This window comes from Balaenoptera acutorostrata, chromosome 1, assembly GCF_949987535.1.
Source record: "Balaenoptera acutorostrata chromosome 1, mBalAcu1.1, whole genome shotgun sequence".
Taxonomy (NCBI): domain Eukaryota; kingdom Metazoa; phylum Chordata; class Mammalia; order Artiodactyla; family Balaenopteridae; genus Balaenoptera; species Balaenoptera acutorostrata.
In genome coordinates, this window is record NC_080064.1 from 22,517,272 (window position 1) to 22,529,467 (window position 12,196).

General features: G+C 40.4%; 1 protein-coding gene across 8 annotated transcripts in view; it reads left to right on the forward strand.

Moving 5' to 3' along the window:
• PHACTR4 (phosphatase and actin regulator 4) overlaps positions 1–12,196 on the forward strand; it is a 116,367-nt gene that overhangs the window by 33,413 nt on the left and 70,758 nt on the right. For 5 of the 8 annotated variants that reach the window (XM_057545541.1, XM_057545560.1, XM_057545562.1 and 2 more), the window contains one exon: positions 8,039–8,092. In XM_057545541.1, the coding sequence (XP_057401524.1) occupies positions 8,077–8,092 (16 nt within the window). In that variant the 5' untranslated portion in view covers positions 8,039–8,076. Of the gene's footprint in view, positions 1–7,576; positions 7,632–8,038; positions 8,093–12,196 lie in introns of those variants that run through there. The other 3 variants (XM_057545527.1, XM_057545544.1, XM_057545561.1) reach the window with 1 other exon arrangement.

Here is a 12,196-nt window from a genome sequence, read left to right on the forward strand (position 1 = left end):
TTACCAAGATTCAGGCATTTTCTTTTTTCTTTTTTTTAATTGTAGTAAAATATACATAATATAAAGTTTACCATTTTAACATTTTTTAAGGGTACAGTTCAGTGCCATTAAATACATTCACATTGTCGTGCAGCTGTTACTACCATCCATTTACAGAACTTTTTCATCTTCCCAAACTGAAACTCTACCCATTAAACAACTCCTCCCCCCACCCCTGGCAACCGCCATCCTACTCTCTGCCGCTATGAATTTGGCTAGTCTGGGTACTTCATGGAAGTGCATTCATACAATATTTATCCTTTTGTGTCTGGCTTATTTCAGTTAGCATAATCATCCATGTTGTAGTATATGTCAGAATTTCATTCCTTATTAAGGCTGAATAATACATACCACATTTTATTTACCTATTCATCCACTGATGGATATTTGGATTGTTTCCACCTTTTGGCTATTGTCAATAATGCTGCTATGAACATAGGTGTACAAATATCTGTTTGATTTCCTGCTTTCAATTCTTTGGGGTATATACCCAGGAGTAGACTTGCTGGATCATGTGGTAATTGTTTTTAATTTAAAAATTTTTTGAGGAAGTACCATTCTGTTTTCCCAGCAGCTGCATTATTTTATATTCCCACCACTAATGCACAAGTGTTCTAATTTCTCCACATCCTCCTAACACTTGTTGTTTTCTGTTTTTAATTTTGATAATGTCAAGTTTATCTATTTTTTTCTTTTGGTGTCATAACTAAGAAACCATTGCCTAATCCAAGGTCATAAATTTATGCCTATGTTTTCTTCTAAGAGCTTTCTAGTTTTAGCTCCTACATTTAGGTCTTCTATCTATTTTGAGTTAGTTTTTTCAAAGTACTTTTTAAATTAAATTAAATTTTATTTACTTTATTTTTTGGCCACACCATGCAGCATGTGGGATCTTAGTTCCCTGACCAGGGATCAAACCCATGCCCCCTGCAGTGGAAGTGTGGAGTCTTAACCACTGGACCACCAGGGAAGTCCTATTTTGAGTTAATTTTTGTATTTTCTATTTCATTAATTTCCACTCTAATCCTTATTATTTCCTTCCTTTTGATTTATTTTGTTTTTCTTCTATTATAGTAAACTATTGTGTTGTTGATTTCAGATCTTTCTTCTTTTTTAATGTAGTATTTACAGCTATAAATTTCCCTCTAAGCTCTGCTTTAGCTGCATCCCATAAGTTTTGGTATTTTGCATCTTCATTTTCATTCGTCTCATCTACTTCTTTATATAAGTTGAGAGAGTAGCTGGAGGGCCTCTCTTCCTGGGGAATACTTAGAAGAGGAAGATTAGTACTTTATCTCCTGCTGCTGCAACTGGTCTCAGGGTTACAACTAATAATTGTTACCTCTTTCCACTCTCCCTTTCAGATTCCCCTTGCCCTCAGCTACCATCTCTGCCAGTCTCAATGGTTTTACTTAGTGGTATGACCCAAACCCTCATTCCAGAGGGATCTGAACCACTGGTTACCATGCTTTTCTCAGGTTAGAGTTTCCAACTTGTCTGTTTACTGTACTGTCAGAATTGGGAAAGGGAATACCAGTAGGCACCAAAGTGGATCATCTGAATTTTAAATATATTTTCATTGTGGTGTGGAACAACAACCCTCTTTCTGATAATGAGGATTAGTTACCCCTACCAAGATGATAGTTCCTCTTCTTGCCTGATGATCCCTGGATACGAGGACTCCACAATGCCCAGGTGACAGCTATAGCTTATAGCCTCTTGGGACTCTTGTCTCCTGTGCAAGTGTTCCTTTTTTGGTGACCAAGATCTTTAACTCTGCGGAACCCAGAGTTGCAGAGATAGGAAACAAAAATTCCCCAGGTGGGTCTTTGGGATTGATAATAAACAGGGTATGCTATTTCTAGCCCCCCCCCCACCCCATTTCTCACATCCATGTATTTTTCCTGTTTTGAAGACCAGTAGCATATAAAGGTCTTTGATTTGGTGTATATATTACACCCTGGAAGATGGTACTCTTTTGTCATAAAATATGTCATTGAGTTGGTGCTTCAGCTATGCCTTCATCAGGCCATTCCAGTGCTCTTTTAGGTTAGCAGCTTCTAGATGTTGTTGTATATATACCAACAGTAGATCCCATGGTCCTGGGCCCTCTCTTGCACTTACTTTACTGCAGAGTGGGTCCCTTGTCATGAAATGATGTTATGTGGGATGATGCTTACTGGTAGATTAAACATTTCCTTAACTCTCATGTACTGTTCACGGCAGCCCTGAGGGCAGGAAAGGCAAACGTACAGCCAGAATATGTCCCTATTTCTTTCTTTTTTTTATTTAAATTAATTTAAATTAAATTTATTTATTTGGCTTCTCCAGGTCTTATTTACAGCATGCAGGATCTTTGTTGCAGCATGAGGGATCTAGTTCCCCAACCAGGGATCAAACCCGGGCCCTCTGCATTGGGAGCGTGGAGTCTTAACAGCTGGACCACCAGGGAAGTCCCCCTGTTTCTTTCAGAATAAATTGTTAACCTTTTCAGGGTGGAAGGGGCCAAACACAGTCAACTTGCCATCCAAAGGCTGGTTGGTTTCCTTGAAAGATGTCATACTGGAAGCTTTGTGTTTGTTGCTGGCCATTCGGGCTTTTTGTGGCATCAGTAGCTAGAGCATACTTGGTAAGTAGGACTTCATACTGTTGTCTATGCATAGAGTATATCTCTGCCACATGACCACCTTCTTTCAGATGCTCATTTTTCTAGCACTGGGGAGGCCATGACAAAAGATGGCTGATGTAAACTGGTTGAGTCATTGTCTACTTGGTTGTTTTGTGCTTCTTTCATGGTAGATGTTCTCTGGTGACTGTTAACATGTGATATGAAGATCTTCAAATGTGTCTATTCTTGTATCCTCCCACGTGCCTCTACCTTAAGACCTCCTTCCCCTAATTTTCTTTTTTTTTTTCCCCCCTAATTTTCTAATCGTTCTCCTTTTATGCCCCCTGACCAGCACATCAGGATATTTACCTGTGAGTCCACATATATTTTAACCTCAAACCAATTCTTTGTCTACACAAAATAGACAGTCTGCCTAAAGCTCTGCCCATTGGGCACTGTCCTTCAGTGCCACCCCCAAGTGAGGCTGTAGTGCAACCACTGTCCATTTTTGACTTGGACCCAGTTACAGCTATCTGTGAAGAAGGTGAGGGTTTATCCTTTGTCAGCTGGCTGTGAGGGCCCCCCAGTACGGCCAAAGGTATATGCTAATGAAGGGGCACTTTGCAACAGTGGTAGATGATATGAGGGTTTGGGCTATCTGCTCATGCTCGTGACTTCTGGTCCTACTTGTGCCAGATGCTGGATGTATCACCTTCATCTTAATGCCGAATTATTGCTGGGTCCACCCAACCCTATGACTTGGTATGTCTCATAGAACCTAGGTCATGGTGGGTGATTCTGGATAAATGGTCACTTGGTGTCACATAGTCAGGTGTTCTATATCTGCTAGGACCCAGTAGCATGCCAGGAGTTGTTTTGCAAAAGGCATACAATTTTCCAGTGAAAATGGAATGGCCTTGCTCCAGATCCCAGGGGTCTGCATAGTGATTCTCCCACTGGGGCTTGCCATAATACCATAGCATTTGCCAGATTGTTTGCCTCACCATCCAGACCTGCAGAGTCCTTTACTGTTCTGGAAACTGGTAACTTTTTGTGTCACCTGGTATAAAAGCCAGAGCAGTATTCTCGGGTGTCATGCTTCCCTCTTAATGGTGGGAGGTGCAAGATGCAGTTGGTTACTTGGATGCCTTTACTTGAATGGCATGTTTTATCAAGCCCCTGACTACTGGGCCTATAAAAATTTTACTGATGAATGGGTACCTGAGTCTCTGTAGCATTTATCTTTCACCCTCTGGAGTCCATGTGTTCTGTCAAGACCTTCAGTGTGCTATCCACCTTCTGTTCATCTGGCCCAATTAGCATGATGTTATTAATATAGTAGGTCAGTGTGATATTCTACAAGAAGTCCGTATTATCATAGGACTATATTACATGAGACAGTGGCAAAATTGACATGGTCCTGTAAAAGTATGCTATAATCCATTCCATGTGAATGTGAATTGTTTCTGATCCTACTTTCTTGAAGGGATAAGAGAAAAAGAACTTATTCCTTCAGTCTTTGACTGTGTACTATGCTCCTGGGGCTATGTTAATCGGCTCTAGCAAAGATACCACATCTGGCATGGCAGCTGCAGTTGTGGCTACTGTTAGATTGAGTTTGTGGTAATCTACCTTCCTCCAGGATTTATCTGGTTTCTGCCGGGACCACACTGGTAAATCCTGCATCCTCTGGGGGTGTAGCACTAATTTCTGCCATCTCCCCTCCCTTGCCCCCAGAATACAATATTGTTTTCTTTTGTGTTTATTATCTTGGAAGGTGGGATGGGGCACCCACCTTTAGAGGCTTCCTTCCACTTGGCCTTCCCCAGTATAACTCCTATCCCATAGGCCAAGGACTCACTAACTTCCAGGTATGTCTATTTCAATTATACATTCAGGGTCCAGGGAAATGACCACCAGGAGTGTTCACACACCCAGTGGGCCCATCGTGAACTGGATCTTGGCCAAGGCTCAGTTTATTTCCTGGTCCTCATAAGTCCATGATTATACTTCCAGACTCCAGGTGTCAATGTCAACCTGTCCTTAAAATGTTAGCATTCCCGTTTACGCAGTTTACAGTTACCTGAGTAAATGACCGTAGACAGAGCTGACTACATAATTTGCATGCCGAATACACCTGGATTGAGAGTGGGCGAGAGAAATTGCCCACCAAAAGTATGTGGCACTCCTAGCCCAGGCAGGGAAAGGATGGCCAGGTGGGACCAGAGGGAGTGGCCAAGAGGCCGCTCCTGGGAAGACAGGAAGAGGTAGACTGTGTGTGAGCTGAGGCTTCAAGCCCCCAGCACGTGCTTCATTTTCCCCTTCAGATTTCACTTATGGAGCAGAAATTCATAGATAAAATTATTAAGAATTTTAAGACAGTGACTGCAGAGCATTAAACTTCAAGTGCAGGGACCTTCTGAGTATGGAGTCCATGAGACCTATAGTATATGGGTCTCTTAGGCCATAGGTTTCTCAGGGAATTGTTATACTTGCTTTGGTGTTGCAGGTTCTTTTCTCTTGGGTACCTGGCCTCCTTCAGTCAAAGGGGTCAGGATCTGAAACTGGCTCAGGTTCAGACACTGGGCATGGATTCTGATATTTTTTTATTGAGGGGACTGACCTCAGCATCCAGATCTTCCATCCCTGATTTCTTTTGATGTTACAGATAGAGAAATGCTCTTATTAGCTGCTTGTCTATTTTGCTTCATAAATACACCATGCTTTATTAACTATCTCCACAGATCTTTGAGTCAGATTCCTTTGACTGCCACTCTGACTTTGCTGATGTTTATAGTGTCTCCATCTGGCTTCAATCATTAAGTACCATGGCCTGGTCTCCTTTGTTTTAGGGTTGTATCATCACCGTTGCTATCAGTGGCATTAGTTTTTTTTTTTTGTTTTATAAACCTTTTTTTTTTGGTTGTGTTGGGTCTTCGTTGCTGTGCACGCGGGCTTTCTCCAGTTGCAGTGAGTGGGGGCTGCTCTTTGTTACAGTGTGCTGGCTTCTCATTGCGGTGGCTTCTCTCGTTGCGGAGCATGGGCTCTAGGCGTGCGGGCTTCAGTAGTTGTGGCACGCAGGCTCAGTAGTTGTGGCTCGGGGGCTACAGAGTACAGGCTCAGTAGTTGTGGCACACGGGCTTAGTTGCTCTGTGGCATGTGGGATCTTCCCAGACCAGGGATCGAACCTGTGTCCCCTGCATTGGCAGGCGGATTCTTAATCACTGCACCACCACCAGGGAAGTCCCAGTGGCATTAGTTTTATAACCAATTCTCTATGGAGAACAGCTTTTAAACTTCTTAATGATGCTGGTGCCCCTCTCACTAGCACGTTCCTTATAGTATCCTCCCAGCCATTTCAAGGAACATAATACTTTTTTCTGACCACTTCAGCAAGCCAGCTTCACTAAGTGAGCCTTTTAATCCCTTCCTCCCCTGTCTGCCACTGCAGTTTTGTCATTGCTACTTATCATGGGCCGTGACTTTTCCAGCTTTTAGGAACCATCCTAGTGATAAGTTCATACCATATTCTGAGGTTTTTGCCAGGGTGTTAAATCCTGTATCTTCGGAGAGTGATCAATAACTTTATGTTCTGGTTCTGATGTTCAAGCACCCTCAGAGTTCACATTTGCTCTCACTTAGCCCCTGCCAGTACATGCTGGCTAAGTCTTGCAGCTCCCTTGGATTATAATTCCTTTGTGACCTTATCAGGCACAAAATATCTGGGCTGGGTTATGCTGTGACCTACTACAAGTTAGGAGGCATGGAGGTGGCAGATCCTGAGGGGACATTGTTTACTGAGCAGGGTGGGGAGGCCTCTGCATTATCTTCAAGTGCGGGAAGAGTGCTAGCTCTTACAGAGATGGTGGGCCACTTTCTCAGTTTCAAGGGCACTGTCGCATTCAAGATTTTGGAGGGGCATCAACTCAGTTGTCTCCATCTCATGTATTAGGGTCTCATTCTTTCCCAGTCAGGGCCCTGACGTTGGCATAGCATACCTCCCTTGGCTGAGAGTTAACCTTCCTTGGTGCTCGGCTACTCTGTTGATTAACTCTTGGGCCTGGTCTCCAGCTTTTTCTCTCCTCCTGCTGCCACAGGAAAGAGCGTCTTTAGAAATTACCAGGAGGCCATGGGACGTTCATATTTGACTTTCTTTTTAAAAATTATTTATTGATACTTACTTACTTATTTATTTAGGCTGCGCCACACTGCTTGTGGGATTTTAGTTCCCAACCAGGGATTGAACCCCGGCCCTTGGCAGTGAAAGCATGGAGTCCTGACCGCTGGACTGCCAGGGAATCCCCCATATTTGACTTTCAGTTGACTGTTAATCACTCTTAGCTTTTTGTTATCTTCTTCTAGAGCATCAGTTCAGTTTAGTAATAGCCATTCAATTCCATTGTCATTATAGTTATTTCCCCCTTACTCTTCAAGTGCCTCATAAATCCAATCAACTAGAGCATTCTGTCCATAGATAGATCATCATTATTCACCACTAGTGAAAGTTTAAGAATTGGACCAGCACCTTGTGCTAGGGATTATCTGGTTACCTACCACCACCAGTGGGGTCCTCAGTGCCATCTAGTCTGTGAGCGATTCAACTCCAAAACCCCTTCACAGTCCTAATTTTCTCAGATCACTGCCAGCCCCAACTGTTAGTAGGTTATATTCTCTGAAAAGCAGACTCTGAATTGGAGTTTAGTATTCAAATTGTTGAATAAAATTCAAGGAGTGCCCTTGGGATCAAGGAGTGCCCTTGGGATCAAAACTATGAAAGAGATAAAAAAGCAAGATTGGGCAGATTCGATCCTTGTTTTGATTAAGGGTGAGGGAGGTTGAATATCTATACTTATTCAACTTTTTTCAAAATTTTTTTGTTTTAATACTTGAGCATTCTTAACTTACTGAACTACTTTCTACTTTCCTCAGGCAAAACCAATTCCTTCATTCTATGATATCCTCATATGCTTTCCCAGATGTTTATGTGAGTTTTGTGTTTTGTTTGTTTGGGTTATTTTTGCATAAAAATTTGGCTTTTTACTGCTCTCTCTCCTTCCCTCCCTTCTTCCCTCTCCCCCTCCCCACCCCTCCCTTTTTCCCTTTGTACCCCCTCCCTAAAAAATAAAAAAAAATTTTTTTTAACGTGCCTTTTTCCTTACACTCTGGTAAATTCAAGATGGAGATTGGAAAGGGAACTTATTATATCTGTACCTCAACCCCCTTAAAATAAATCCCAGTTGGCAATGTTCTCACTTAATAAGTTGTACATTTCTATAATGTTCTAGTTTTAAACTATAATCAGTGTTACTGAATTGGGTCTATTTTTTAAGAAATATAAAAGGTGATGGATTTTATGTTTTAAGTGTATCATTTACTTTTTTCTCTTTTTAGAAACTATATACCACCTCCCTAAACTGGTTAATAGTGGCATGGAAGATCCATTTGGTGAGTATCACCTATATTTTTCTTAGTAAATGATATTTGTGTTTTATCCTTACCTCCATTAAAGCTTTGAGAATAAATTGATTTTTTTCATGTTTAGTGTGCTAAGCTCTCTAGTTTATCAGTTCTCAAACTTTTTGGCCTCAGGATCCCTTTATACTCTTAAGTATAATTGAGGGCCCCAAAGAGCTTTGTTTGTATGATTTGTATCTATTGATATTTACTATATTACAAATTAAAATAGACATTTAAAAATATTAATTCATTTCAAAATAACATTAATAAACCCATTATATGTTACATAAATAAAATTTTTTAATGAAAAATAACTCCCCAAATAAAAAAGAGTAACAAGAAGAGTGGCATTGTTTTACATTTTGCAGATCTCTTTAATATCTGGTTTAATAGAAGACAGCTGGAGTCACATATCTGCTTCTGCATTTAATGTGTTTTGTTATCACATACTCTGTAGACTCTGGAGAATTGACTGTTTGGAGCTAATGAGAGTGAAAAGGCAAATAACACTTTTGTAATATGAAAAGTAATTCTGACATTGCTGTGAGGCATCTCTAGTAGTTCCTAGACCACACTTTGAGACCTAATGCTCTAGAATGTTAGTTACTTCAAATACAGCAAAGAACCAGTTGACAAGTTAAAATAATAAGTTTTAAATTCTGTAACAACATGGTTAAGGGAATATAAATCTAGATACACAAAGGTTTGGTATCTACCTTTTTGACTAAAAATCAGTCACTGTGTGTTGAACTCCATTTTCCTACTGACTGCAATTTCAAAGAGAGATATGGTCTAGGATAGTTAGTAGGCGATTTTGAACACTTGTGCCTTGGGGTGTTTATTGAAGCTTTATGAAAACTATTGATGTTTCTTTAGTATCCGCAGAGTTATATCCGTGGTTTAAAAAGTTTCTCTGTAGGAGAGAAATGGTATTTCTACCATGTTTTAAAATTCTCTAAGATGAGACATCTTAGCTGCTTTCCAGGCTTTTATTTTATTTTTTTATCATTGTGTTCTGAATTCACAGCATTTTATTTATTTATTTATTTATTTTTGGCTGTGTTGGGTCTTCATTGCTGCGCACAGGCTTTCTCTAGTTGCGGCGAGTGGGGGCTAGTTGCGGTGCATAGGCTTCTCATTGTGGTGGCTTCTCTTGTGGAGCACGGGCTCTAGGCACATGGGCTTCAGTAGTTGTGGTGCATGGGCTTAGTTGCTCTGCAGCATGTGGGATCTTCCCGGACCAGGGATCGAAGTCGTGCCCCCTGCATTGGCAGGTGGATTCTTAACCACTGCGCCACCAAGGAAGTCCCAAGAGGCAGGTTTTGATTCGAGCATTTTGTGCTTCTTTACCAAATGGGGAAAAGTCTGAATCTCATTTTATGGCATTGTAACTTGAAGTGGTAGTGTAAAAAGGTTCCAAATTTATATTCTACTCACACACAGTTACTGTAGATGACTGAAATTAGGCTCTTTGGGCACCTGGTACAAGTAAGTAATCAGATAGCTCAGATTAATAGCTTGTTGTCTTGCTTTGAAAAGACTGTTGTTGAAAACCTTGCCAGATCAGAATTTCTCCTCTGATTTTAATGACCCTAAATGGCTTCTTTAGGAGTTTGGCTTTTTTCACCCTGTAGTGTACATTGCATCTAGCTCATCAGTGAAATCCTTATTTTGAACACTAGAGGGCAGTCAGTACTTTATTCATAAATGTGCAGTTTCTTTACAGATTAATTCTTAAGGGCGTTATTTATGAACAATTTGGTGAATCGAGTTGATATAGTTGCCTGGTGACAAATCCTAAAGAACATGTCCATATGATAAACTAGTGTAACGTACGACAACTCCAAAGGCTTTTATGGGAAACATTTTTTTTCCGCTGAGTGACCTTACCTCACCTAACTTAAACATAACTTAAATAGAATTTAATCTAATTAATTAAACTTATTATTAAACTAATTAAATTCAACTTAAATTAAATTTAAATATAATTTAAATTTACTAGAGAATACCAAAGGGAAAGTTGCTATGGAAGTCATAGTTGTCTAGTAGTCAGTTGAAATATAAATTAATATGTGCTTTTGATCACTAATATGAGAAAAGGTTTGTCTTCTGTGCTAGTGAGAGGATTTTTTTCCTCTTATACTTTTATTTATTTATTTATTATTTATTTTTGGCTGCATTGGGTCTTTGTTGCTGTGTGCGGGCTTCTCATTGCGGTGGCTTCTCTTGTTGCGGAGCACGGGCTCTAGGCGCGCGGGCTTCAGTAGTTGCAGCACGGCAGGCTCAGTAGTTGTGGCTCGGGGGCTCTAGAGTGCAGGCTCAGTAGTTGTGGCGCACGGGCTTAGTTGCTCCGCAGCATGTGGGATCTTCCCAGACCAGGGCTCGAACCCGTGTCCTCTGCACTGGCAGGCGGATTCTTAACCACTGTGCCACCAGGGAAGCCCTTATACTTTATTTTTATTTTTTTAATTTAATTTGGTTATATTCCCTGTGTTGTACAATATATCCTTGTAGCTTATTTTATGCATAATAGTTTGTAGGGTTTTTTTTTTTAATTGCTCACAAAACATACATATGATAAGAATCTGGTTTATTGAGTTATGGTCCACTCAGTGCCATTTGACAAGGAAAAGAATTCTGAATGTAAAATGAATTTGTTTCTAAGAAGATGGAGCCCCTGGAAGATGGTTGAGAATTTTGTTACAGTTAGGTTAACTAACAGTTATGTAGATACATTGGAAAAGAATTATTTGTTGCATTCTGAAAATTAAAGTGAGAGATTTTTACCCATCACGTTCTAGTGGGACAGACCTAAGGCCTCTAGGACCTTTCTTACATGGACAGATGTTTACACATTTTATTATATAATATTTTAAAATCACATTTGTTAATGCCACCACTGATCTCATCAGAAAAGTCTTTAAATATTGGGAAGTTGGCAGGCTCACTCTAGTGGATATGTTTTCCAAAATTCGAATTTTCTCTTGAAAGCTTGACGTATATCACTGGCAACAAGTACTGTCGGTTTTATTTGTAGTGACAGGCTCCATTCATTTTTGAGAAAATATCTGTGAAATATCTAAGCTTGAACAACATAGTTTGTCATTCAATCTTTCCAGTAAAAGTGGTATTTCATGAAAGTGGCTAGTTCAGCTTGCAACTCAATTACGCAGGTGCCTTTCCTGAAGGTAACCATTGTACTTACCATTTCATCATGCAAAATAGTAAAAAGACACATAGAGGGCTTGAGATTTATTAAAACTAATAATAGTTTTTACGGCTTTATCAAGGATATTCTTAAATTGGCATTATTTTTAACTGTAATTATGTAGTGGTGAAGATTATGCATCCTGCTACAGTTTGTTGCTGCTGCCTTGATTTGTGTGAAGGTACCAGCAGTTTTGCTCACCATTGCTTTTGTACCCTCAGTACCAGTGTCAACACGGTGAAAAAGGCAACTAATTCTTTAGTATTATTAAGTATATCATTGTACCTCTTGGGTTCTGAAAGGATCTTGGGGATACCCAGACATCAGTGGACCATACCTGCTTCAGTTTCCTAATTTTCAGAGTCTCTTCTGTGGAAGTCATGGAGAGAGTCAAGACTTAGTCCTGGAAATTGTTTGGGCAGGGCTTCAGTCTTGGACGCTTGGCAGAAGTATGGTCAGAGGGAGTGAGCTGCTCTGTGGTCTCTCCTAAGTTGATCATGACCTACCTGAAGCTTTTAGGAATACGTTAAAGAACACTTCTGTGGGTGAAATGCGTGTTCTGAGCTCATTAGGCAGCTCAGTATTTTGAGAAGAAATTCACCAGCATTTAGTCAAGATGAGCTCACCTGGGCACTATCTTCTTATCTTTAAAAAGAGAGTAAACGGCAGCAGAGATCTTGGTGACAATAGCCTTCAGTATGTCTCTTGAGTCACACTGCTCCAATATGGACAGGTGTCCCCCTGTGTGTGGTACAGAGCTGTCATCCTGGGGTATTCTTATTCACCTGGGAACTCTGCTTCTCTCCTGTGTTGGCTGTTTTGTTTCCTAAATCCCATGTCTTCTTCTTTCTTTCTTTTTTTTTTAATATTTATTTATTTATTTA